Source organism: Coloeus monedula (assembly GCF_965178545.1).
Source record: "Coloeus monedula genome assembly, chromosome: 8".
NCBI classification, from domain to species: Eukaryota; Metazoa; Chordata; class Aves; order Passeriformes; family Corvidae; genus Coloeus; species Coloeus monedula.
Genome location: NC_138788.1, coordinates 35546801 through 35574579, shown reverse-complemented (window position 1 = coordinate 35574579; position 27779 = coordinate 35546801). Strand labels below are relative to the sequence as shown.

Here is a 27779-nt window from a genome sequence, read left to right as displayed (position 1 = left end):
AGAAGGCAGGCACCTCCTCTTCTCCGTGTCAGCGGGAGCAAGCGGCCTCGTGGCGATGCCCATCCCCAGCAAGCACCCCAACATCGGCCGCTCGCAGAGCTGGGACGCTGCCGGCTGGTATGAGGGAAACTGGGAGAGCGAGAACGCCTTCGAGTACCAGAGGCCACCGGGCCGGAGGAGCTCCCTGACCTATGGCGGTGAGGGTGGCTGGTACGAGCCGCCGCGGGCAAATGATATCATCTTGCAGGGCGGTGCGGAGCTGAAGCAAGAGGCGTACCCGTACCAGGATGCCACCTTCGCGCCGGGGCCCCTGAGGAAGGGATCTGTCCCCGACTTCGCCTACTGCGACCGGCCGGCGCCCATGGCGGCCCGGGGCTCTCTGCCGGCCCAGGATTACTACAGCGACCCGTCGCTGTCGGCGAGGTCACCCAAGGACCCCCGCTGCTACCGCGACCACGTGGCGGGCAGGCCGCTGGCGAGCTACGGGGCGCCCGGCAGCCGGCTGTCCTGGGACCAGGCCGCAGTGCGCCCACCGGCCCCGCCGGACGCCGCCCGCCTCTACAGGGACCCCAAGCTGGCCCTGGACGGGCAGCGGATGCGTGGCAGAGATGTTTCCCCGGCGTGGTACGGCACGGAGCCCCCCGGCCCCCGGTACGCAGCAGAGCCACCCGCCTTCCCCAGCAGGCCGGGCTACAGCGATGGGGCAGAGCGGGCTCCCGAGGCGGCAGCGGCCAGGCAAGCTGCCCCCACCTGCCTGGTGGTGGATCCCACCACCAGCACCGGCACCAGCTACGGGCCAGGCAGGGAGAGTACCGGCCCTAAGGGTCCCTACGACGGCTACGAGGTGACGGTGGCGACTCCTTCCCACCCGCCGGTGCCCCCCACCTTTCCTGGGCCGGAGGGCAAGAGGAGCTTCGACCCCGAGTTTGTGGCTCTGCTGCGTGCGGAGGGCGTCTCGGAGAGCACCTTCGCTGCCCTGCTGCAGCAGGGCTTCGACTCCCCGAACCTGCTGGCCATGATGGAGGAGAACGACATCAAGTCGGTGGCGCCCAATCTGGGGCAGGCCCGCGTGCTGTCCCGCATCGCCCACAACTACAAGGCAGAGATGCAGCTGCAGAGGCAGGAGCGCAGGAGCGGGGCGCTGCGCCCCAGGACCCGCTCCAACAGCTTCAGCCACCGCAGCGAGCTCCCGGCAGAGTACGGGGTGCCCACCGTGGACGGCCCCGGCGCGTCGCAGCACCCGCCGCCGCTGCAGCCGCTGTCCCCGAGAGGCGTCGAGATGCACCGCCGGCCATCCAGCGCCCCGACTCAGCACCTGCTAGAGACCACCACCTACCCAGCCCCCGCGGGGGCTCCTGCGGGGCCGCACTTCCTCCCCGGTTCGGGATACAATACCCCCCTGCCTAGCAGCACGCACCCGCGTCCCGCCTCTGCCTACTCTGCTCCGGTCGGCTTGCCCATGACGGCGGCCAACCCGCACGCCAGCCCCAAGACGGCGTACCCCACCACCTACACCGTGCCCATGGAGCTGATGAAGAGGGAGCGGACAGCGGCAGCGTCACCGGCACCCAGTCCCCACAGCAGCCCCCAGCTCCTCCGCCGGCCGGGAGCACCGGGGGACGGCGGCCTGGCACCCAGCGGACCCGCCTTCCCTGCCCAGCTCTCCCCGTACCCGAAGCTCAGCAGGCGCACGGGGCCCCCCGTCATCGTCTCCACCATGGCATCGCCTGAACCAAGTAATTACTGAAGGGGCTTATTAGTCCATGCAGTAGTTTAGAACCACCTTGTTGTTGCTTAACTTACCCCCCAAAAAACCCGCCGTCAAGTGTCATTGGGGATTCATGCCTAAATATTAAGACACTGTCCTACTTAGAAAAGGAGGTGAAGGGGATTTCTGTGCAGGGCTGTGCCGGCCATATGGAGCTAAAGATGCTGGTTCTCGCTCTGTGGTTAAATTCCAAATATTTTATTTGTTTAGCCAACTTCAGTTAAACCTGAGCGGTATCTCAGATAATGCTTCCAGGGTTAATCTTGCCGTTCCCGTTGTTTGTAGAGAACAGGAGATTAGACGCTGTGCTGGCTGAGCAATTAGGACTACAGGGTTTGCTGCAGATTGACTTTTTACCGCTGTTATCAGGCACAAATGTGTTCCTCCGAGGAAATGGTTAGCATTGTTTTGACTAAATTCATCAGATAGTTAATGGTGTTATTCGAGAATCGACTTACCTTTGGCCATTACCTAAGGCTTTTCTTCTTATTATTAATTTGCTGTTTTATCAGGCATACAAAATAAACCCCTTCATTTCCTTCTCGAGATGCCTGTAAGTGAAGCGATAGAGCTGTTAAAGTAATAGGGCTGTGCTTAAAACTAAAAGCCTGTCATTAAGCACTGGAACAATAAAAATGAATGGTGGCTCCTAGGCTTCCCTTCCCCTTCTAGAAACGCTCAGGCCCTTGGCTGTTTAGATGAAAAGCTGAACAATCCAAGCCGGCTCTGCTCCTCTGCTTTGGAGATGTATGTTGATGGTAGCACTCAGAGCCTGACAGAAAATTAACCCCAAAACCACCTGGGTAAGTATAAGAGAGTTCATCAAATGCATTCGTTTGTGGCCTGTTTGAAAAAACGTGGAAAGACACCCCTTGAAATGTTTTTGCCGGGAGTGACTGTGAGCAGGGAGTTTTCTCCCTGTGCAGCTCAGCTGAACTCCCATGCAAACAATTGCCGAACAATGTGCTGTACCAGCACACACACACAAAGCTTTAATGAGAGGGATACCATTTATAGGCATCGAGATGGTGCCAAGCTGGTGATGCCATTCCAGAGGAATCTAAATAAAGAATGATTTTGTGAGTGGAAATGATAAAGTTGTCAAAATGCAGACACTTGGCACACCCCTTTCCCTGCCATACCATAATTACACAGCTAGGAAGTAAGCACCGGTCCTTTCACGCTTATGAGTCCTTTATGTAGCTGGTGTAATGTATTGATTTCTAAAAAATGCTTCAGTATTAGGCAGCATGTTCTGTGTTGACATGGATCAGATGCTAAAGTAGTACATCCAGGCAGTATTTTTAAATAAATGTGGCTAAAAAGATGAACTGGCATAATGTGGGGAACACAAATATGTTCATTTATTTGCGCTATGTCTGATTGAGCGGTCGGTGCCGACACAGCGAAAGCTCTGGGCTGAAGGACCTCCAGAGCACAGGGATTGGGAGTAATCTCCTCCACCATGGGAAACAGATCCCTCCTTGCCTGTGTCTTGTTTATTAACTGCAAACCTCGTTCTCTAAAAATCTTTAGATTATCCCTTCCCTTCACCAGAATTACTGGTGCACAGCAAGAAGAAGCCAGCAGCATTTCTGTGCTGTTGAGCTCTTTCTTGCTACTCAACCCTCTTTTTTTTCTTCTTTTGCCTACGACCATCTCATTTGCATGAGGATGACATTTGTTGCTCCAGTAATTTCATCTGATAATGGCCAGCTTGCAAAGCGGATCTGAAAACATATTCCTTAATTATGTGTTGCCAAGCAACGAGAGGGTTTGGCCATAATCACAGAAAGATTATCTTCTCATTGAAGGCCCTGAAAGGTTTAGCTGAAGTAGGACCTGTAAAATTGTCTTCATTTTTATTTATTTCCCCTTTTTCCTTTCCAAATAGCCTGAGAGGTTTTCTTCCTGTTAAACTAAATTTTAAAAGTAGAAGCCAAGGTAAGGCACGTGGCACATGGAAGGATATGGATTAAAAATGAAAAAGTGCAGTGGTTTGTAGATGTTTGAGCTTTGTTGAGCAGGAGTGTTCACACTTACCCACAAGGGGATAAGCTGAGGTTAGAAATATGTTAAGATGTTTTAAAGCTTTGAGTGGATGGCAGAAACTTGACTAAATCCAGAGAAATTGTATTTGCCAGCAGGAAGAGCCAGGATTCGTTTTTAGGAGTGATGAGCCTTCTCCTGGCTGTAGCTTTGGCTGTGGATACTCAAGTCACAGGGTGAAAGCAAATTCAGTATTAAACTCTGTCTCCAAATGGCTGCAAATATTTTCTGTTGGTGTAGGTTAGTGTCTTCCCACTCAGCAGAGGTTTATAAAGTGCATGTTACAGCCCAGTCATGTTTTGAAGCCTGTTATATGGATAAGACCTTAAAACAGATCATTCTGGGTTTTTTTAAAGTCTTGTTGAGCTATGCATTGTAGTCTTTCTGCAGTGAGTTGTTCCTAAATATCCCATTTGTCATTTTGTGCTGAGTTTGACACTCTGTGTGCATTCTGCACAGCTGTGTTCACTTTGGAGTTCAGGCAGAGGGCTTGCAGGAGGAAGGTGTCTTCTCCTGCCTGGTATTCCTGATGGTAGAGGCAGGATCCTGGGCAGGGATACAGGCACGTGTCACATGTTTATGGACCTCTTGCTTTGGCATGGTCAGATAAGGGAAAACAAGGAATGAGATTTAGTGCTGCAACTGCTTTGCTTTTCATAAAATAAATTATTAAGAAGTTAGATAAATTGCCCTTCCTGGGAGTTGCAGGGTTGTGTGAAGAGAAGGTGGTGAATGAGCAGCTTAAACCCTTTGCTGTGCTGGTAAAGTGACGTCTCCAGAGATGAGCCGGCTTCCCATGCCAGGAGCTCTCCTGCCACAGTTCTGGCAAAGCTGCTGCTCTCCGTGTCATTGAGACCTTGTCAGGAATAGCTGACAGGAATGCTCCTGCAGCCATCTACGGGATCACCAGTAGTGAGCACACCAAGTCTACTCAGTGGTGAGCAGGAAGAAAGCCGTGCAAGATCTGAGAGACAAACGCATGTCAATAGGAGGGCTGAGCCAGAGCGGGTTTGTGGCCAGCCCCGTGCTGAGCTGGGAGGGAGTGCAGGGAAATAAATAGTCCAGGTCAGCAAAGCTGGTTAGGGCAGGCAGCATCTCATGGTCACTGATCACATTGCTGCAGCTCCGCCTCCAAATTTTGCAACTTCAATTTATGATGTTTGCTAGTATTTTTATTAGATTACTTAATTTACTTTTTCTTTTTGATCCAATGTTTTAGTAGTAAAGCAGTTGGCAGATGAGAAGTCTTGTATTTTTGTAGGTAGCCTGGACTTCTCCCAAACAGGGGCTGGTCCAGATTTCTGTTTCTGATGCTGTATTAGGGAGCTTAAATGGGAAATGGTGATTCATTGCAAATATGTGTCTTGGGTAGTTTTTCAAGCTCTTGTTTACACATGAAGATATGAAAGTGAATTATCACAAAAGGGGAGATGCTTCCCACAGGGATGAGGAGCAGCACTGCCCTGTAAAGTCAGGTGGGTATCATCAGGAAGCAAGAGAAAAATTACTTGGCTGTGAGATTTGGTTGAAAGCTTGACCTTTTCATGGGCAGGGAAAGCCAGGCTGAAGGCAGCTGCCCTCCTTGGACAACTTGTTCTCTCCAGAGTGAAGGGAACTCACCCTCTCTCTTTTATCAGCTTAGAGCGCAGCTAGAAATGCTTTTCACTGTGATTAGCTCAGCTCTGCTTGTGCTCTTTAACACCTCGTTGTGATGCCTTTTATTGGTATTTTCTCCCCTGTGACAGATAAAAACTGCCTTAACCACACGTAATTGCAGGCTGAAACTCTTCACATGGGCAACCCCCAAAGAGGAAAGGGCATAGGCAGGAACAAAAGCCTTTGATGGCTGTTAAAGGATGGTTAAAAGATCCCATCAAAGATGGTTAAACGAGCGACATTTGCCCACTCTTTTAAACTATTAATTCTTTTAACCTAATTAAAGCTATATTGCCATAACTTTCTATGGGTGGGGTTTAGCAGGATATTTCCTACACAATATAAATTTCCTGAGCATTTGTTGATGTTGATTTATTCTTTGCCCAGTACAGTGGAGAGCTCAGAAATCGACTTCAGGTTTTCTTGCCTGTGTTTTCTGTACAAACTACAGCACAGAATCACAACGTGTCCATGTAAGGCCGCTCAATTAACAATCTGGGCTGAAACAGCACCAAGGGAAGCTTCGTGCACTGAATAAATCTGATTTAATTTGCACATTGACCTGACAGACCATAGCATGTCCTTGGAGCTATTCCCAGCTAGTGTGTCAGTCCAGGTAAACGCTGCACTGGGCTCATTAACAAAAACTCCAAAAATGGAGTAATGTTTTTAACTGGGATCATAAGTTCCACGCAAAAATACAGTTTGAAATAAGCAGATGGGTCTTTCTCGTGTCTGCTGTCCCAATGGTCGCAGCATCAAGACATTAATGATAAGGGAAGTAGCTGGAAAACTCCCAGTGATTTTGGGAATGCCTTTGAAAGGCTCAGAAGGACCAACCTCAGCTGAGCACGTGAGTGGGTGGATCTTAAAATGGAAGGGACCCCAACTGCCCACCTTAGTAGGGTGAGTGGCTGAAGAACAAAATGTGCAAGAGATGTGCTGCTGACTGTCTTGATATAACACTGACTATCTTGGCCAATGTGCACGTACAGTTCATTGGTGGCAGAGAATATGCTTTTAAAATACTTATTTGAAGGCTAAAATATGCTTTTTATAATGGTTTTATCAAAAGCAATATAAAGTGTCAAAGTCATTCCAGTTGCAATTCATTGACTTTAGTGCCATGGCAATAAAAATGAATTTGGCCTGTCAAAGGAGAATGTGTTGTCAGATGCACAAGTGTTGTCATCTTCAATTTACACTTTCCTTTCACCCTGTGTCTCTGGTTCTCTAGCATTGTTAGGACTTTCATATATCCAGACCATTCTCTGACTATATTTACTGACATTTTTTTAGCTTTCTCATAAGTAGTTTCCATAGCTACAAACTTTGTGTTCACAGAGGGGAAAAAAAAATTTAAAGGTTTCTTCTTATTATTGTATTAAACATTTTTTATATTTCTTCTCCTTGTCATTCTCATATCATCACACTGCAGCCCAGTTTAATGAAAATGCTGCACAACTGAATTGCCTGTTATTTTTAAAAGCAAAGTAGGTGCTGAGCTGAATCCTTGAAAAGCAGGAGACCAACATCATTAAGCCACTGATGTAGAATAGATGTTGCAAACGTAGGACTGGTATTAGTAAGGTTTATAGATGGCAACTGGCAGGCAAGCTTTTGGCTTTTACACCTAAATAAAACCTGACGTTAACAGCATTCGGCTGGCTTTTGGTAAAGAAAGGTAATCTTTAATCTCTTTTGTCTGCTGTTGGTAGCGTTTTGTTAAAGATGAAGTGTTACTTCTGGGAGTGGGATGAGCGTGGGTTGTTTTTCCAATATTTTGTTCTGCCTCTCCAGTAGGGAGGTGCTGGGCACCCATGCCCCAGACAGGGCAGCCTGAGGGAAGGTTTTGGGCAGAGGTGTTGGGCAGCAGTGCTGGGTATCCATGCCCTGGGCAGGGCAGCCCTGGGGAAGGGTTTGGGCAGAGGTGTTGGGCAGCGGTGCTGGAGCAACTCTGTTCAGGGAAACAGGAGGCTACAAGTGCCCAGCACCATGTCCAGCACCTTGCCTTGTGCACCCACAATCCAATTAGCTGCTCCAGAGCAGATGGAGCAGATTAGTGTCCGGCTCTCCTTCCTCGACCCTCTCCCCCGGTGCAGGGGGTGTCCGGCCAACAATCGGCTTAACCGTGGGTCCCGTGGCACAGCGTGGCACAGCCCCCACCCTGCCCGTGCAGGGCCTCCCACTGCCCCTCGGCATCCCCCAGCCTGGTGGCTCCACTTCCTTGGTAGTTTGGAAGCCCTTCACCTGAACTCGTTTGCCAGGCATAAATTCCTTTTTTTGTTTGCAAAGAGTGTGTGCAACATGGCCACCAGATGTGTGAGCTGTGCTCTGCTTTGGAACAGCCGCAGTGGGTCAGGGGTGGAGGACTGTGGTCCTTTCCCACCTGCAGCATTCCCTCCTGGAATCTCAGCCAGCAAATGTTGGGTGGCCAAGGGAGATGATGGCCCCTCGCCTCATCTTGTAAATGAAAGCAGTGTCAGGCAAGGAGAGGCTGGGAGAAGTGACACCACAGGACAGTTCCTGCCCTTCCCAAAAGTGTTACAGTCCCTGGGAAGAGGGTGGTATAGGCTCTGTAATCTGACACATAAGCATGTTGTCACAATAAGAAGGAAACCAGCAGGGCTTATCTGCTGGTGGAGATCCTTGGTAAATACTGGTATGAACAGCCAAGATGGCATTCTCATGTTTTATTTATATATGCAGATATGTATAGACATGAAAATGGGGAGAAAAAAAATCTCAAAAATATAATCAGTGTCTCAGTCATTATCCATTTGGATCAGTGCTTCTTCAGTCTTCATTGTTTGCCAGAAGTGTCTTGTTTTGGTTATCGAGCAATTTATTATTTCCTAGCTTGGCAAGCAAACAAGCAGACGTGATTTTGTTTAGACAGCAAACACAGTGATAAGAAATAATTTAGGATATACTTTCCATGAAAAAACGTAGAAAAAGAGGGTCAGAACTCAGGTGTCATGGAAACATTTGGCATGTGTTTTCCAGATGTGAAGGTGGTATCTCCAGGTGGGTTCCCTCCATCCAGGAGGTGTAGGGTGGTGGGATGCCAGAACCTGGCGATACCCCCCTGACTCTCCTGCTGGTCTTCTTAACCTTAACACGTTTCCTGACACTTGTGCTAAACATTGCAAATCCCTGAGCGATTTCAAGCTGCCTCCTACACATTCCCTTACTGACCCTATAGATTATCAGCCTTTTCTTAGGATGGCCCAGTCTCTTATTGGAGTCTGTTATGTGCAGAGTGAAAAAAAACAGGAATGGAGATGTCACATGCATTTATTTTGTTCTCTTCCCTCTTCTGAGTGCTTTGTTAGAAAGGTTTAAATGAATATTGAGAAAGTACAGCAGTTCATGCACGTGCATATATTCCGTTTTGTTGATGCAAGGAATCTTGATTAATATTATGAAGGATAAAAGAGAGGATTCAGTGTGGACAGCAGAGAGCTTGTCAGTATCTAGACCATCCTGCTGGGACACTGAAGTCATCAGGAATGCAGAAATGCATCTTTAGTTATCCCACCTGGCCAGCAGTTCCTGTAATCTCCTACTGAGCTTTCCCTGCCTCTGAATTCTTCCTCATGTCGAGTGGACCTGCATGACTGTGGGAGCTGTTATCCTATCACCTGAAACATTTGGCTTAAGAGTCTTAAATTTCCATTTCATTCTTGTCTGCAGTGAATGTGGTCTTGTTTCATCTGCAGTCAGGGCTAGAAGGTCCCCAGACCAGGATTACTAATAATTAATGACATCAGGGCAATGCCAAACAACCTGTCATGCTCTGCAGTGGAAGTTTTCCCCTTAGGGCTCATTTTTATTCAGCAGGGAAGGTGTTCTCTGTATCTGCTGTTCATCCTGAAAGCCCAGGCTCCCTCGGAGTAGTGTGGCATCTCCCATGCCGTGCTCTGGCCGGAGGGAGAGCCAGGGGATCATCCACCTGGTGTGAGATAACCAAGATACAGAGATGCATCCCATGAACCAGCAGCCCCATGCTCTGGCTCATCAGTTCTTTTTCACTCCAGTTTTGTGTTTCTGAAGCTTGCATGAAAAAGGCCAACAAAATTAATATTTCTAATTTTTGTAGAATACCGTTCTGGAGGAGCAATTTCCAAAGTAGGGCAGTGAGTCAAGTTCACTTGAAAAATGGTGATTTTGTCATTGATTTCAATAGGAGAAGGATTTTTACTCTCTCTTGCAAAAGGAACCAGCTCTACATCACTGACTTTTATTGCATTTCTTAAAATTAGATCTACAAAACCAGTGGTTTCCTAAGCAGGAGAAGCTGTAGGTTTCATGCATTGGAAGCCTGTGCATTATTAAAAATAATAGGATAGATTTGTCAAATGGATAATGAGTAGGTTTCTTTCTCTGTTTTTCAGTGTTTTAATGAGTGCAGGAAATGTTTGCTATTTATTTGCTTCAGGTTTTACCAAGGAGCTTTGGAGATAATTGTCAAATTTCCAAGTGTGTATCAATATTTCATGAAGCTCTGTTTTCCCTCTGTACATTCACAAGTTGGGTCGTTAGCACTGGGACTGATATTAACAGGCTGAAGTAAGGCATGAAGAGGAATTCCACCAAACACTTGCAAGTTTGAAAACTTCTGAAACAAAATTCTAGTCAGGTCTTCTGGGTAAAATAAATATCGGTGATATTGCTTGGTTTCACATGTTAAATCTGTCAGAGAATTTCTTGTTTGATCTCAGTTTCTGTGGTTTATGGACCTGATCCAGAGAACACCAGGGCTTTATGTGTGTGTTCTGTGTGTTTGGCCTCACGCCCAGCACTTACCACAAATTGGGGTGTACCTTACAGAGATAGGATATCCATCCACGTCATCCTTTGGAAAAAAGCAAATTCCACCTTTCCTACTACCAGCAAATTAAATTGTGTTCAATTATTAAAGCTCAAATTACTTTTAGACGTGGTACCAGTCAGCACTGATGCTGACTAGTTAGTTTGCTGTTCACTATTCAGTTTTGGGTTATTTTGGGTTATTTTTGCATGGTCTTTGAGGTGCAGAACTGGCTGTGTGTTAACAACTTTTGTTCTGCTTTGGACATTTAAAAGAGGTTATGTTTTGCATACAGTTGAATGTTTCCTTTTTCTTAATTTCTGACATTTTTATGTAAAACCATCATATACCTGTTCTCATTCTGTTTAGGCAACTTACCCCAATTTTGGTTTGCTCAGCCTAAAACTCTGGTGTCAGTCTGGCTACTGCTCCTATTCATGATCTAGCCCAACTCGCTCAGTGCGAGGCTCTCAAGACAAAAAATAACTCAGGAAATTAAAATTACTCATAGATACAGACCCATTATGCTCTACTGTAGAGAGGGTGCAAAATTAATTGATAAATTAATGTGGCTTTTTGACCATTCTAAATGGTTGCCATAAGTGCTTCACCAGGCACAGCTGAGTGGTAGCTGGGAAAGAGCAAAAACTGAGACTTTAAACTTGATTGAACTGCACGAAGTCTGGAGCGTTAATGTGGAAAATCTGAGCTGGAAGGTGGATGGAAGGAGCATCCAGGGCTTCTGAAACAGAAAAGTGCTTCAGAGTTACAAGTGATCAAAGCAGAAGGGGACCAAGGGTGCTTCTCTTGAGAGGGAAGGATGGACTTCTGTGGGATGTTTGACAGAGGGGTTTGAAGATCCTTGGAACTAGCAGATGTCAGAACTGGCCTGTCCATCAGTATTTTGGGATCATTTTAGGATTTGTGACACTATGGGCTGCAATAAAGCGAAGGAGGTCACTTGTGAACACAAACAGCAGTGTTAATCATGGTTAGCAGTTCAGGAAGAGACAGAGAAATGGCAGTCATGTAATATTGACACAACAGGAGTGTGTGGAGATAATGAATTCGGTCACAGCTCGATATGACAAAGTTCCAGACTGTAAACAGAAATATTTGTCAGAGGGGAGACAGTGCTCAGGGTGAAAAACAGGTGCTTTGCTAAGTAAAAATCACCTTGTAAAGGATTTGCAGCTGTGAGGGGTTTGTAATAGAAATCCAGAGCAGATCCATTTGACTGCCTTGTCCTTCTAGGAGGGAGTTTGGAAAGTTGGAAGTATCTTGTAACTTGTGCTTAGCTCTGAAACGGAGCTTTTCTCATGTGGTATTTCTTTTGTGGTAGTAGATGAGCTTTGTCCTGGGAAATGCAGAGGGCAGTCCCCTCCTACCAAAGCTTTTGGTACAGGAGGGGGACTGCCTGAGCAGAGGCTGGGGACAGCACAGCCACGTTGTTGTGTCCTCAGCAGAGGTGGCACCAGGGAGAGGAGTGGTGCTGAGGAAAGCAAACCTGACCATTTGTCCCCATCCACGTGCTCTCCTCCTTGTGCAGCCGGCTGAGGCAGGGAGAGGGGTTGGATAAGCGGAGAGGGAGACTGGCCTTTCCCAGGGGAGAAGGCAAATACATCGGCACAGACATGTGGAAAGCAGATCTCTCAGAAGGGCTGGGAGAAGCAGCACTGGCTCCTACAAGGCTTGGTGCTCAGAGGTTCTGCACTGTGCAGTCACGTTGTGCAGGCGGTTCAGCCTACGGGAAGTTGCAGAGCACATGTGAGAGCCAAAGGAGAAGCTCCACTCTTCTCCCAGGGGACAACAAACTGTTCTGCTCCAGGAAGGAAGAGGCATCAGATCCAGTAAAGAAGAGCACTGCTGCTCTAACTCCTCCTGCAAAGCCTCTCGCACTCCTCCCAGAGCCCTCAGGCTCCAGAGCTGCAGCTGGACTCAACAAGACAAGAAATTGCAATGCAATTCCTATCCAGGTTTTGGTGGTTTTTTGGTTTGGTCATTGATTGCCTGTGCCAGGTGCCAAGAGGACACAATTCCTCTATGTGATGCCACCTGGGAGGATCTGGCCTTACTCTGCATTATTTCCTGGGAAATCTCCAATTTCCTTTACTCCCACTCTAGGAAGTTATTAGGCACACTGAGTTAATATGCCTTTTACCTGTTTGTTTAATCTGCTCATAAGGCACTTAGAGCCCCACAGTTCTTTGAAGAAGCACATACTAAGGGGTGCTGGACAGCCCGGGCTGCACACACTGCTGCCAGCAGGCAGGGCTGGAAACTGCCCCACTGAGACAAAGGGAGCAGCTTTCCTCCAGCACAAACACATCTGGAGAAGTGGGAAAGGAAGGAAGAAGGCAGGAGAGCAGAAGGAAGAGGAAAATACTGGAATCAGTAACTGTAATCCAACCTGTGGCAGGACAGAGGGTGCCCTAAAGGTGACCAGTTTCTAGGAAAGCATTCCATGCTTGGGAAAAATGGTGCTGGTAACAGTCACCAAATGTTTGTGTTCCAAATTTTTTGTACACTTCTCCTCTGAAGCTGGCGCAGTTACACGCTTTGTTTGTTTGCCTCTAGCTCCTACCCTTTGTGGAGTTAGAAATACTCTGACTCAAGTCCTTCCAAATACAGCAGTGCCATGCTTGGTAAGTGGGTCGCGAGCCCTTGGGGTCTGAGCAAAGATTTTCAATCAGAATTTGGCAAAATAGCAATTTAAAATTCCTTTCAAAAAAACTCTTGGTTCCAAGGTTTTGCATTAAGGTTAATTTTCTGGTAAACTGTGTGTGACCTGTGCTTTGATGCTTTTTATTAAGCCATGTGGAGCTCCTGGGTGTCAGTGTAAGGCAATTTTGGCAATCCCCTGGAGTGATACCCATATTCTCCTGTCAAGTTTGGGATGATTCTCATCTCCTGTCTGGAAGTGGATCATGAGGGTGTGCTCTGAGATCTCTTTTTGGAGCCACACTCTGAAAACTCAGCCTTACTGCTGCCATTGCTCTGTGGTCACCTGTCTGCAGCCCACAGCTCTGCTCCTCAGCCTCCCTCACATCTGAAACTCATGTTTTGTTTCACTGTGTGGCTGGTTTGAAGCAGGAAAACCTGAACCCCCCATGCTCAGTCAGATGGGGGCTCCCATCACCCCGAGGAGCGTGCGCAGCCCTGGGAGGCCACAGCCTCATGTTCAATTACAGTGAGAGCATCTCAAGTGTGCCCCTGGAAACAGTCCATGACCCCTGTTTCTCCTTGGCCAGAGTCTTGTGCTGAGCAGGGGCATCAGCATGTTGGTTTTCTGTTGCAGCCAAGGAGTGTTTTCCTCTGCCTTTGCCTTCCCAGTCTCCCCAGATGTTGTCTGTTCCCCAGGAGCGCTGTTTTGGCACCAGACATTGAATTTCTGTAGCGGGATGTTCAGTTGTCTCAGCACAACAGGTATCAGCTTCTTTCTGATCACAGGTGTCAGGTGCTGGTCAGATTGACAGATCCACATGTGACCAGTGCAGGGAAAAGCTGCAGTTTCTCTGCCTGTTGTTTTCTTCCCTTTTCTGTGCAGCCTCTCTGTCCCTGTGCTGGTTTGAGAGATGTGCACGCTCTGAAATGTCTCTTCTTAGAGAGTTTGTTGTGCTTGGGATCTGGTCTGCTGTTTAAAAAAGCTACACAGCCTTCCTGGTTAGTATTTTCCATCACCAAACAGAGCAGAGGCTGAGAAGACCACCCACCACAGCTGCTGTACTGACAGGGATTCTTGGATGCTGTTGAGGATGGGCTGACTGATGCTGTCAGAACGTGCCAGTCCTCTCGTGGACCACGTTGGGTGGTTGCAGCCCACCCTGTGAAATGCAGAGCTGCAACGGGGATGTCCAGGGGAGAGAGTGACAGCTCATCACAACTAGGCAGCAGTTCTATATTTGACATCTTGAGGTCAAAAACTGTCAGTTCCTTATTTTTTACGGTGTCTTAAATAGCCTGGAGAGTGTTTTGAGCTTTGTCAAAATGAATTAATTACGGCCAAGTCATATTGCTTTTGCTGCTCTGATTCAGCAGCAGGACTGTGCTTGATTTTCAGCTTAATAATTAGAAGTGGTTTTGGAGGATCTGAGGGCCTGATAGAGCCCGTTTGTGTTTCCTCCAGAGCTACATGTGCTACAGTTTTTACTTGCTCTTTGCCTTGGCAGTCTGCAGCATTGTTTTCCTCCTCCTTAGGAACACAGCCAATTTTCTAATTAAGGAAATCACTCTGCAGCCATTGTCGCTGTTCATTTGAGTTCTTTGTCCATACCAAAGTTTCCAGCCCCCCAAAAGGTTTGAAGTCACTCCTTACTACAGCTAGAGGAGGACAGGAATTTTGGCTCAGGGTAGGCTCTTCCTCTAACTCTGTTAAGAAGCAGGCATCAAACACCACTGTGGGCAGCACACTCACTTCATAAGAGCTTCAAATCCACCTCTGGCTATGACAAATACTGCTGAGGTTATTTTTCTATTGGATTCTTACAGAAAAAAAAATAGTTGTGAGAAATAAATACCACTTTGTGCTGGGCTTTACTGGTTACTGGGCTTTGAGCCTAAAAGGATTTAAAAGTCATCATGCTCTAAGGGAAAGTTGTAGCAAGAAAGAGGAGGTGGAGGGTTGCTCCAGCCAGCTGTTGTGATTTGGGAAAAGGCTTGTCCTGACTGATGGAAGGGAGACTGGGACTGAGACGGAGAGGCAGCCAGGGCTGGCACAGCTACACCCAGTGGGATTAGGACCAAATTAGAAACTCAGCTTGCAGGGCTTTATCATTTCCTTTATATTGTGACATTAATAAATGCAAATCTTTATCTTTCAGTTGTTATCCTCCCTTGTATCTTTTGTTAATGAGCATTGTCCCCAGTTCAGGCTGCACTGATAACTGGATGGAGAGGATGGAGACATTCATGTGCTGGGGGTGTGAGGAAAGGATATGGGCACTTCTCAGTGTCCGTGTGCCAGCTCCTCCTGTCAGCCTGCAGTTGGACAAGAGTCCTGGAGACAATGCCATGTTAATGCAGCACAGTGCTTTTGGTATTTCACAGTGCAGCACAATAACTTTTTTTCTCATTTCGTTTCTGAAGTACATGAAATTCAGAACATATGCACTGTGTCAGGGCTGCTCTTGCTAGTCAACGCAAAGAAAATGCTCAGATCAGGCCTGGTTGGGCACGCAGAGGGAACTGTTGAACGGAAAGACGGTGGATTTAGATTGAATACTGGGCAGAAGTTCATTACTGTGAGGATGGTGAGGAAGCTGTGGCTGCCCCATCCCTGGAAGTGTTCAAAGCCAGGCTGGACAGGGCTTGGAGCAACCTGGTCTAGGGGAAGGTGTGCCTCAGGGTGCTGGAACTGGATGAGCATTAAGGTCCCTTCCAATCCAAGCCATTTTGTGATTCTGTGGCTCCTGCACAATTTGGCTTCACAGTGGAGGCCACGGTGGCCTGGTGCTCAGCTGGGGTTGGGCTCTCCATCCCAGTTGATGTGCTTTTCATCCCAGATAGGTCCCATATGGAAGGGAGCTCTCTACTAGCCAAAATAAAGACACTCAGCAATCTGCCAGAGCCGATTAAAGCATATAGTCTGTTACAGGCAGAAAGAAATACAAATTGGGGTAGAGGATACAAAATACATTTGCAAGGCATCTGAGCCTGATGCTAAGACATTCTTTCTCTCAATGTTGTTGTTGCCAATAGCTTCTCTTGTGCTCAGACCAAAACTATTTAGGGTGGAACATTTGCTCCCTACTTTCTAGCAAGCCTGGTCGCAGGAATGAAGAATGGATTCTTTTAGTGGCCGCAGCTGGTTTGAATGATCCCCACACTGAACCCATTGACTCCAGGCACTCCTCATGTGAATCACAAGGAAGTAGCAACTGGGATTTTGTTTTTGTGCCTGACAGGGGCAGAAACAGCGGAGCAGTCACAAGTCGATTGCTCGAACCCAGGCACATGCCAGGGATGTCCCCTGCACACTCTGTACCTCATCCTGGCAGCAGGCAGCGTTCACCAGCTCACTGAAGTCAGGAGGCAGAGGAGGGTGAGATGTGTTGCTGTCTGGGTGTCTGTGCTGCATCCTCACCCACACCTCCTGCAGGGCCCCCAGAGAGCACAACGTGGCTGCACTTGGTGCAAATCCATCATGTTCATTCAGTGAGAGCTGGAAGAGGAGTTCTTCACGAATTGTGACCCTTGCATTACAAACAAAACAAAAATAGTTATGAAACCCTTCAATGTCAGTTGGCAAGACCTTGAGCAAGGCACTGAGATGGATCTGTACCTCTCTCAAGGTCTGGTTCTTCTGAGCAGCAACAAAATAGCTTGTTTTGGTAAACTTGGGGAATAATTTCCACATCCTGTGTCAAATCTATGTCTCTTTTTATAGGGGATCTCTGTGTTGGTTTTTAAGCTGAAGGAGAGTCAGTTTAGATTAGATACTGGGAAGAAATTCTTTCCTGTGAGGCCTTGCCTGTAGAAGATGTGGCTACCCCTGGATCCCTGGCAGTGCCCAAGGCCAGGCTGGATGGGGCTTGGAGCAACCTGGGACAGTGGAAGGTGTCCCTGCCCATGGCAGGGGTGGCACTGGAGGGATTTAAGGTCCCTTCTAACCCAAACCATTCTAGAATTCAGTGATTTCATGTTGAGAGCAACTTCTAACGTTTCTGCAGAAGAATCTCTTTCTTTTTTGCTTCCAAAGGATGAGGGCTTGAGGGAGACAAATTTTGTCTGCTTGCAGAGAGAGGACAGCAGGTCAAGGAAGGCAACTCGTGTTGGGCTGAGAATTACGGAGAGATTTGGGAAAACTCTTGCTAAAAGTAATGCCACCAAATAGAAAGGGGTTTGATGGTAATTAAAAAGCCACCTCTGTATTCTTAAGTATTCTTGGGAAAGTCAGCTGCCCATGTGCTCTGTTTTTTGGGTTTTTTTCACAATATTGGGTTTTTCTTTGTATTACCAAAGGTATTAATTAAAAGGATTAGATTACACTGAGTACTGTACAATTATCTCTTGGGTATTTGTGGAATGAACGATGAAAACTGTGTGAAATTGTACAGTGCTCATTTAGCTGGGTGTCTTGATGAGCACCATGTCTTACTTCCCCTCTTTGCCACGTCGCCTGAACCTGTTGACTACAGCCAGCAGGGTGGTTTTGTGTCAGTGGCAGCTCTTGGGGGAGCTTTGGGACCCCCTCACACAGAGGCACAATGTAGGATTGTCATTGCTGCAGGAGCCGCTGGAGTTTTCTCAACACGCTCAGTTTCATTTGGTTTGTTTTGTAATCTGTATGATCTAATCAAGTGTATAAACCTGCAGACAGGGCTGGGATGCATCAGCATCCTTCTTTGCCAACTGCTTTCTGCTGCAAGGCAGGAAATTTTGTCAACTTTCTGAAATTTCAGTGCAAGACTCCTTTCCCTCTCTTCCCCTATCTTATTCCCAACAAAGAAATTAAACCTGATCAGTTCATTTTCCCATACCTCACTTTGGTGGGTTTGTGGCACAATTTTAAGACTAAATAAATTACCTGAGACTCACCATACAGTCTATAACTACAGCTCTTGGGCTGATAGGTGATGGGATTCATTGAACCAATAAAATATAGAAAATGGTTAGAGGAAAAGAGCTTACTGCAGTGATGTTGTTCAGTGTGATTTACAGTTTTATAACTGTAGGCAAATGTAAAATATTTTTCACTATCTTGGGTATACATTATTAGATAAACCTATATCCCGTGCTCACCTACATCAGCACTGTGATGGTGAAGAGACATAAAAATGAAGATATTTTCAGCCCATTAGAGTTAACGTGGTTTCAAGAGCAGTCAGTTTCTCTACAGTTTGGATTTTATTTGTCTCTCAGTGTGCTGAGGAGCCTGCAGGAAATGCCTCCCAGCAGCTGTGGGAGTTGCACTGTAGCAATCCTTGGCATGCACAAGAAAATATGACACCTTAAATATGAACGCTGTTGACCAAAACACCAGTTCATGGAAAACGGAGAGAAAATATGGATCGGTGCAGGAATTCTTTGTTGAGCATCCTGAGCTGCTTCCTTTAGCTCTTGTTGCATTGCTGAGGTTGCCCCTGTGAGAAAAGCCATGAAGGGCAAGGACAGGGCAGCTTCAGGAGGTCCTTAAAGCCCCTCGCTGTGACCAAAGGTGTGGTGGACTTTGAAGCCTCCTGGGCCACAGCCAGGAGCTGGGACAAGCTGGGGCTCCAGTGCTACAGCCCCTTCCCAAGGGATTGGGAGGGCAGGAAGGCAGGAGACACCCCTGGAGCTCCAGGGTGATGGTCAGACCCCTGTGCGTGGGGGAGAGGTGGGTGTTGGACTGCTGGAGCACAGGAATAGCTCATCATTCTTGGAACTGAAAAATAAGAATCTGCCAGTGTGTTATCTGGATTAATGAAGATGAAATGTGCTGTATGAATACATCGGGAGCGTGATCGTGCCGTTACCCCTTGGGCTACTCTGGCTCACAAGGAGAAAAGGTTGATTTGTGTTTGTAGATGATTTTGCTTGCTCTGCCAGTGCTCATTTTTGTTTTAGTACGAAAGCCAGGGAGTGTGTATTTCTTTTGCTCAAAGATGGAGCAGATTAGCAAAGATTTTTCTAGATTATCATCATTTAAATAGCTCTGGTTTAAGATAAATGTTTCAACTACAATTACTTATTAGTGATACTATTTTAAACACTGATGATAAATTAGGGAGGTTATAAGCTCTATTATTCAAGGATCTCTGCAATATTTGGACACTGAACATGGTTTTCCATAAACCAGAAGGCGCTGGCGTGCAGCTGACCTGGCTGAGGGCTGGGGTGGGAGAGGGGGAGATGAAGCAGCTTCAGGGGTAGGATTTACAAAATGATGAGAGTTTAACCTTGCTTTGACTCCAGCCCACCCTGGGCACAGAGGAAAAGCCCATGTGGAAACCCTTGGTGGGGTGAGCATCGCTTGTGCTGACAGATGGAAGGTCACAGGGTGAGGGGGCACTTTGGTGTCACAACGTTGGTGACGGTTTTCAGTCAGCGTTGCCCGGTCCCCTGTTTTAATTTAAGATGTGAAATGTGTGGCTGGGGATTATCACTAATCCACAGAATGTTTTAGGGTCAGGGATGAGAAAAAATGTTAGGTATGTTCTCACCCATTCCTGGTGCATGCTGTGCAGCCAGGCCCCAGGAACAGCCTGGCTGGACAAATCTGGAGGGGTTTGCTTCAGCCTCCAGAGCTTTGAGAAAGCTGGAATGGTGAGGTGGGGTGACCAGAGGCACCTCAGCTTCCTCCTGGGTCCTTCCTCAGAGCTTCTGTCCACTGTACCAAAAGAAATCACATCCTCAATGTCATTTGAGAATTTTTGGAAGAGTTTTGGCTGGTTCCAGCCCTGTTTGGGTCCACAGGCTCTTGTCCAGACCTGCAGCCCGTGTTTTGCAGCCAGGCAGGAATGTGAGTGGCCAGGAAAAGCCTGATAAAGAGGGAAAATAGAGAATGGGAAAGTTAATAATTGAACTTTTTGCTATCTTTATTCAGCTTGGAAAGCTGAAGCCAGACAAGGTTTGCAGGGGGAGATAATATCTTTTTATTAGAGCAACTTGTATAGTTAGGAAAAACCCCACATGCTTCTGGGACCACATGCTTTTCCTCAGTTCTCCGCAACTGCACATTGCATTAAAAATAAAATTAATTTAATTTTCAAAAGGTTCAGCGGATATTTGAAAGAATTGAATTTAAAAGCAACTTACAAAAAAAAAAAATCTCATTTGGTTTAATTTGATTTGAACATTTCAAAAAAGATTTAATAGCCCTGAATTACAAAAGACTTTTTTTCTGGCTTGAAGTTTATTCATAGGAACATGACATCTGTGCACCAAAGGGCTGCCCAGGACAGTGGTGGAGTCCCCATCCCTAGAGGGGTTTAAGAGCCATGTGGCACTTGGGGACATGGGTCAGTGGTGGCCTTGGCAGTGCTGGGGGAATGATTGGACTCTATGATGTTGGAGGTCTTTTCCAACCTAAATGACTCAATGATTCTATGAAGTCAAAATTTCTACATTTAGCCTCATTTTGTGCACCTGAGAATCTCCATACCTATGGTTACGCTCTCATTTCTTCCTGAAATACCTACAAGGCCCCTTTGCACCTTCAGGATGCCCTCAGCACGCAGGAGTTACTGATGAGCAGCCAGTGGGGCTCTAAGGAGGTGCAAAGTCAGAAGGGTTAAGAAGGGTGAGTTTAATATACAGACTTTCCTGCTCTGACCACCACTTTTTTTCCCCTCAGTCTAAAAAAAACGTGATTAAATGATAATATTCTAAGATGTGGGAGTTTGTAAATAATCCGTGTATTGTTATTAATCAAGGTAATTTCTCTGTTCCAGGAGATAAGACATTATTATTAATAACATTTCCAGTGAGAGGTTTTGCTTGCTCACCCTGGCCTCATGAAATCTCCAGCCTACAATCCAGTTCTGTGTAGTCTCCTTTTTTCATTTTTGATTGAGGGTTTTTAGGTTTGGGTTTTGGTTTTTTTTTTTTGATAGCCTTCTACATCATCTAGCACACCAATTTAAAATTCCCTCAATCCAGCTTAGTCTCAGCTGTATTAATGCATGGCTCGAGGGCACAGATAGCTAAAAAGGGCTCTATTGTGTGGCATCTCTAAAATCTTTTTTCTGAGAAGTTGGATAAAGAGATTGAGCTTTCTCAGTGGGGGCTTTGGGTTGGTTTTATTTTTCCACAGCTGAGTGAGCAGCCTTGCAGGTGGCTCAGAGAGAAGATGTCAGGCCAGGAGATGCTGCTGGACCCCGTGTCATCCCCCATTCCTGTTGAACTTTCCAGCAGAACCTTCTCCTCTGGGAAGGTGGCTGCAAGCACAGTGTGGGATCCGTCATCATTTTCCTGATGTATCTCGTGAGACAGCTTTACAGCAATATTGAAAATAATCAAATATATTAGTTAGGGAACATGGGTTGAAGCAGGAGTGATTTTCTCTTCAATGTTTTTCCTAGGATATCACCACACACAGGGCTCTGTCTTCTTAAGGCACTCATGCTTAGGAAATCCTGCCTGAGGTGCACCCAGTCTTTTTCAATATTAGTTAAACCAGAAAATACTGGGGTTCATGGAATCATTGAATGGTTTGGGTTGGAAGGGACCTTTAAAGGTCATTTAGTCCAACCCCTTGCCATGAGCAGGGGATACCTTCAGCCAGGCCAGGTGGCTCTGAGCCCCATGAGGTGATCAGCCTCCCTCCTTAAACTGTTCCTTGAAGGATACAAGGGGGAGCAGCTGGGGTTTGGTGGTCACTGCCAAGCCTGGAGCTTTGTTTGCTCTGTTTTTATGGTTCTGGGCTGCTTTAAGTTCAACAGGAATGTAAAGTGTGCCCTGTTTGTTTTTTTTAAAGTGCAACCATGATAAAATCCTATGATAGACCTGTAAAGGTTTAGCTGTAAAAGTAAATCAATTTTAATAGCAAGTAGGTCATAGTTAAGTGCTTTTGAATGTTAGTATTTAGGGGGTTTTTCTCACGTAGTTATAATGCAGTGCTACAGGGAAGTGAGGGTGTTTATCTTAGGGAAATGAGTGGGATTTGCAGGCATTCAGCACCTCCCAGGACCTTCCAGGTTATTCCCCTGCTCACATATTTCACCATCCTTTCTGCACTTAGAGGAATTGGTCTCAAATTCCTCAAAGAGTGATGGGAGAGCGCAGAGGAGCTCCGGGTACAAACTGGGATGGAGAAAGAAATGGGTATAAAGAGAAGCAAGAAACTAGGACAAGGAGAAGCAGGAGCCGTGTGAACCTGCTGGGAACATGGCAGTACTTGGGCTTCCTGTCTGTGCTGAGGTTCCTTCACTGGACCTTCGATGTGGAAGAGGGTGGGGATGTGAGAGAGGAGAAAGTTGCCAAAGGTCTGTCGGCCTCGGCTGACACGTTCCCATTGTGGGCTGAGCAGTGGCTGTCTCGGGCTGCAGGAGGGGTGACCTTGCAGCGGGGTCGCTGAGCAGACGGTTCCAGCTGGGCTTGTGTGCTTGGCCAGCGCCCAGGAGCTATTTTAGGAGGTCTTAGGAGGGACGAGGCCTTGGCAGGACCTGTGGGTTTGGAGTGAGCTCTCGGTTCTCCCTGCAGGAGCCAGCAGGCATCAGGCAGGCTGTGGAGGAGCCCCCGGCAGCACACACGGCGTGGCTCACAGGGCTGGGGACAGCCCAGGGACAGCCCAGTGCTCCTGGTGTGGCTCACAGGGCTGGGGACAGCCCAGGGACAGCCCAGTGCTCCTGGTGTGGCTCACAGGGCTGGGGACAGCCCAGGGACAGCCCAGTGCTCCTGGTGTGGCTCACAGCGCTGGGGACAGCCCGTGTGCTCCTGGCTGCTTGGCACAGCACTCACTGCTCCTGGCCTTTTATCCCTCTGAATGAAGGCACTGGAGGTGTCCAGGTGGATTTAAAGGATTGGAGCCATCCCTTGCCCCAGGCCAGAGCTTCGGCTGCTCCCTGGCACATCTGCAGCACGTGCAGGAGGAGCTGAGGCAGCAGCCAGCCCTTCTTGGCACTCTGTGCTTGGCCAAAAATTGCTTTGGGGAGACTCCTAAAGTCAAGCTGGGCTCTCACTGAAGGCTCCCACATTGCCCTTATGGAAAAAGCATGAGCTAAAGCCTGGGCTGGATCCTTGGTGGGGTTGTTGTCCCTTCTGGCTGTAAATGTTGAGATGACAACAGCTACGGGTGGACATGGAAATGAGGATTTATCTTCCAAAAGGCTCTCCAGGCTCCCACCCCAGCAAAGCAGTTCTGTCTCTTCAGAGACAGAAACTCCTCCAGTGCTGTGTCAACCCTCCTGTGGGATCTAAACCTCCAGCAGATCCCAGGAATGCCAGCAGCAAAGCAGAGATGCTCAGAGGGAGCCCTGTTGCTTAAAAGACTCAGAGCACTTTCTGTCCAGCATAATGGGAAGGACTAATGTCAGTGGTTAACAGCATCATGTAATTCCTACAGGTATCTCCCAACATGGCCTTTTCTTTGTTTTCCACTCAGAATCTCTCACTATCAATGTGCAAATACAAGTTCCAACAGTGCTGGTGGCACACAGACAGCTGGTGGGATTGAATCCTTCCCGCTTCCCAAAACTGGCTCCAAGTGCTTGCTTTGATGCTTTACCTTTTTTTTTAATTTGAGGGAATTTCCAGTCTAAACCATGGGGCTGTCAGTGGTCTGTGTGTGTGATAAAGCCAGATTTGCACCCCACAATGCTGGTGTGTTGTGGACAGCCCTGCTGCTGGTCTGGTGGGGGTCTCAGGCAGCAGAATTCCAGGCTGTCCCCATGCCAGGGCTGTCACTGCCGGTCGACAGGCTCATCTTTAGCCTTGATTTCAATATCTCATGTTCCAAAACGTCTTTACAGCCTCTGAATCCCTCAGGGCAATTTGAAGTTTGAGCAGCCTCCTGCCCAGATGGCCGATATCAGCAGCTCTCCCCTGGCAGCAGCATCCTTCTCCTTGGGTTTATTTAATCTTCTAAATTAAAAAACCAAAGAACCGACCAAAAACCAAAACAGTGAAAGCTGTCCATTTCCTGGAGCAGCTCATTCGTTTTGTACTGCTGTAGTTTTGTTTCCACTTGGATGGAAGGGAAAAGATAAATGGATAACAAGAATGGGGAGGGACCTGAAGGAGAGCTGGCACGGGATGTTGTCCCTGGTGCATGATGCCGCATGGCTGGAATGTGTGGCTCAGAGGTGAACATCCCACCCATGAGAAATAAAGGATATATCCTGCAGCTGAAGTGCAGCACTGGAGAGAGTGCTGGATAATATTAGGAAAGCTGCCCACTGAGCTCTAGAAGTACAGTTTGTTTCCAGCACTGGGCTTAGTAGTGGAGCATACTCAGGGAGAATTCATTGGGGGTTTTTCTGTTATCTTCTTCATGTGTTTTTTTTTTTAATATGAGCTGCAAAGCTCAGCCCTGGGCAGTGGGACAGTTTGAGGGTCCATATGGTGTCTGAATCGTAACCACCAAACAAACCCTAACTGAGCTTTTCCAATCTTTTTCCCATCCCTCTCTTACAAAAAAAAACCCTATATATATACAGGCATCTGAGCTGCTCTGAGCAAGCAGTTTCTCTCCCAGGTGCTTCTTTTAGCTTTCTTGGTAGCATCCCTACCTCACCACCCCATATGGCCTCTCCCATCTGCTCTGCCTCTCCCATGCCCTGGCAGCTCCCACTGCCTCTCTGGTTTTGCCGTCCCATCCATCCGTGCCCTGCTCTGCACTCCCACTTCTCAGGGTCCCTGGGTCAGCACATCCCTCAGGTGCCCCTGTCTCCCATCCCCTCATGTGACCATTAGGAGTTTCATTTTAGCTCCTCTTGAAGTCACTCCTTGGTGTTCAGTGTTCACAGACACGAATTTACCAACCCAGCAGTGTGGGAATAACCCAAACACCAACATTTTGATACGTAGCAGAGGCCATGTATTACCCTTCTGTTACTCTTTCCTTGCATTAACACCAGTTCCTGTTCTTGCAGCTGTATGTGCGGTGCTCCTGGGTGAGATTTAGTTCAGCCCAGAGATCATTTCATACACCAGCACTCCGGAGTTTTGCAAAGCTTGTGTTTGGCTTTTGTGCCCCAGGGCTGCATCCCTGTTGTGTCAACAGTGTATCCCAGTGCTTTAATGGGGTACACGAAAGGAGGTGTTTCTGGTGTGTGTACCTGCAGGAATTTTAAAAAGAGTAAGTAAATACCACGTATATTTATATTTTAACTGAGCATTTCTCTGTGGCTCACATGTCAGTAGTTCAGCTGGGGGCTGTAACCACGGTGCTTGGATCAGCTAATAAGGACATTGTTTTATATGGGAACTTCCTATGAATTTTTAAAAATACTTTCTTCAAGGAAGCCTTGAAAAGTTATCTGGAAGGGGAACTGGCCAAAATCCAGCTCTTGTGTGCTGACTGGAGGAAATGTGCTGGAGAGGTCAGGGCTGTGCACAGGCTCTTCCCAACACCAGGTACGAGGTTTTCCCTTTCCAGCAGGGCAGGATGACCCTTACTGCGTCTCTGCCCATCTCTGGAGTTTCTCTGAAACACAATTTCCCTCACCAGAGGGGACTGCCATGTACCGGTGGGTTTTTCCAGTGGGCTGAAAGTTGCCTCCACTTTGCCATCATCCCCCTTCCCCACAGCAGCCCTGGCTGCGAGCCTGGAGCTCCAGCATCAGTTCAAACACCTGGGTCTCCACTGAAGGAGAAGATGTTGCAGTCTTTCCCTGGTAGGATCCTGGCAGCCTCAAAGATGCTTTGCTTTTAAAATACAAAACAATCCATGGTTATTTATAAAAAAATATATTTGATGTCACTTTCTAAACATGCTGTGTGTCTGTGTGGCTTCTGTCTGCACAGTACCAAGTGCCTCCAGAGTATTTGTAGTTAGAAAAAACAGCGAATATGTTTGGGTTTTTTTCCCCTAAGTGTGAGATAAGACTTGTGTCCTATTTCATTTTTGCATATGCATTTATTATGAGAAGCATTTGTTAACAGGAAAATGTAAGTGAAAGAAAGAGCATCACTGGTGATGTGGTGGAGGAGGTTGGTCCTCTGGGTCCTGCAGCATCACAGTGCTTTCCCGAAGCATCTCCATCCTCACAGAATCACTCTGGCACCTTTGCCACTCAACCTTTCTGCTTGCAGGGAGTGGGGACCCCTGGAAAGCCACCTTGGGACCTTGGCTCTCCAGCTTGTAATGCAGAGGTGATAGCAGGGACAGCAAATCTGGGGATTTTCTAGTGCTTAAGCAATGGTTTATATTCAAGAGAAAAATGTACCTAAATCCCCTTGTCCTGTACTCAGACTGGATGTTAGGGAGACTGACAGGTCTTTCAGTGTCAGTGTTACAAGTCAGTACCAACTCCAGGTAATAGACCTTTGTTCTCCTTATTCCTGCCCCATCCTCCAGTTCCAGGATTCCCCTTGGCATCCCGAAGCTCCCGACAGGGTGAGCAGGACCCTTGTCTGTAGCGGGCTGTGTGTGCCAGTGAACTGCTGCCCGTTTCTCCTGGGTGTTCCCTTGGGTCGGCTCTGTGTTGTTCAGGACCCTGCAGTCTGTGGAGGATGATGCTGTTGGACCCAGCAGGGTGGTGATAAAATGGGGATAGAGTAACACTATGGAAAGGCAGTGCTGATGGTATTGAAGGGGACTGAGGTGCAGATTTTTTTCTTATTTCTTGGGTGGGGATTGTCTGTAGCTGCTGGTGCCGCTGGCAGTGACAAAGGCTGGAAAGAGGGAAAAACAACTGCTCCAGTGACTGCTCCCAGCCATGCTCTGGAGATGGGGCATTGCCCAGGCACAGCCTGCCCTCGTTCTCTACATCCCACAGCAGCAGTGTCCTACATACTCTGACAGAGTTCGGGATCGGGATTACAGTTACAAAGTCATAAAATATCCTTAGGTGGAAGGGACCCACCAGGATCATCCATTCCAGCTCCTGGCCCTGCCCAGACCCCCCAACAATCCCACCCTGGGCATCCCTGGCAGCGCTGTCCCAACGCTCCTGGAGCTCTGGCAGCCTCGGGGCCGTGCCCATTCCCTGGGGAGCCTGGGCAGTGCCCAGCACCCTCTGGGGGAAGAACCTTTCCCTGATATGCAGCATAACCCTCCCTGACACAGCTCCAGCCATTCCTTCAAACAGTGACGTGGGGCTGCTTTTACCTATTTGGGACAAACTGAGCAGGACCAGGAGGAGACGGACGACTCCAAGAAGATGTGAATCCTGCCAGCGATCGAGTGTCATTTCTGATGCTGAAAATCAGTTGATTCACACATCAAGAAAGAATTTGGCCCTTGGTTTCTGGGTGTAGCTGAGATCAACACAGCCTTGCTTTCCCCAGTGCTTTGTGTTTGTTTTCGAGGTGCTGCTGCTCAAGACTATCAGCCTTTTTCTGGAGCCACACTCTGCATGGGAAGAAAGGCATGTTTCATTTTTAAGCTGAAAAAAAAAAAAAAAGCCACACACACAAAAAAAAAAACCCAAACAAACATAAAACGCAGCGTGGCACAGATTAAATCCATTTGAGACAACTCAAAAAAAAAAAAAACCCCGCCGTATGTGCAAGTCAATAGGAGGAGGGGAGTGGAAGGGGGGAAAGCAACTGTGACATATACAAACCCTTTAGTGTGCATAGCATAAGATTTTTTGGCTGGCACTCACATGATTTTATTCAAGGGCTGGGAAAGAACTACGATTAGTTAAAAGCTTCGGCAAAGTCTGGAGGGAGTGCTCTGAAGAGTTGGGAGCCACGCAGAGGTGACTGTAACTCCTCTCGCAATTTCAGACCATTCTTCTGGGGCTCAGGACAAAAGCCTTTTCTTTTCCCTCCGTGTTCAAAGAGACATTTGTCTTGAGATGTTGCAGCTGTGGGCCGCGGGATCGCTTGTTTGAAGATACCCCCTCGTAGACGAAAGGAGAGGCAACGCACTGAAAAGTGGTAGTATTTTATCGTGTGTGGGTTCCC

The 27779-nt window shown here is 47.6% G+C and overlaps 2 protein-coding genes across 2 annotated transcripts in view; both read left to right on the top strand.

The window, feature by feature from the left end:
- The window catches only part of LOC309575637 (C-terminal-binding protein 2), a 131829-nt gene that overhangs the window by 91240 nt on the left and 12810 nt on the right, over positions 1-27779 (top strand). The window lies entirely within an intron of this gene.
- LOC309575748 (uncharacterized protein) lies at positions 56-1747 on the top strand (the record flags this gene model as incomplete). The annotated part of the gene is made up of 1 exon (XM_082286526.1): positions 56-1747. One exon carries the CDS (start codon positions 56-58, stop codon positions 1745-1747), a length of 1692 nt encoding a protein of 563 aa, XP_082142652.1.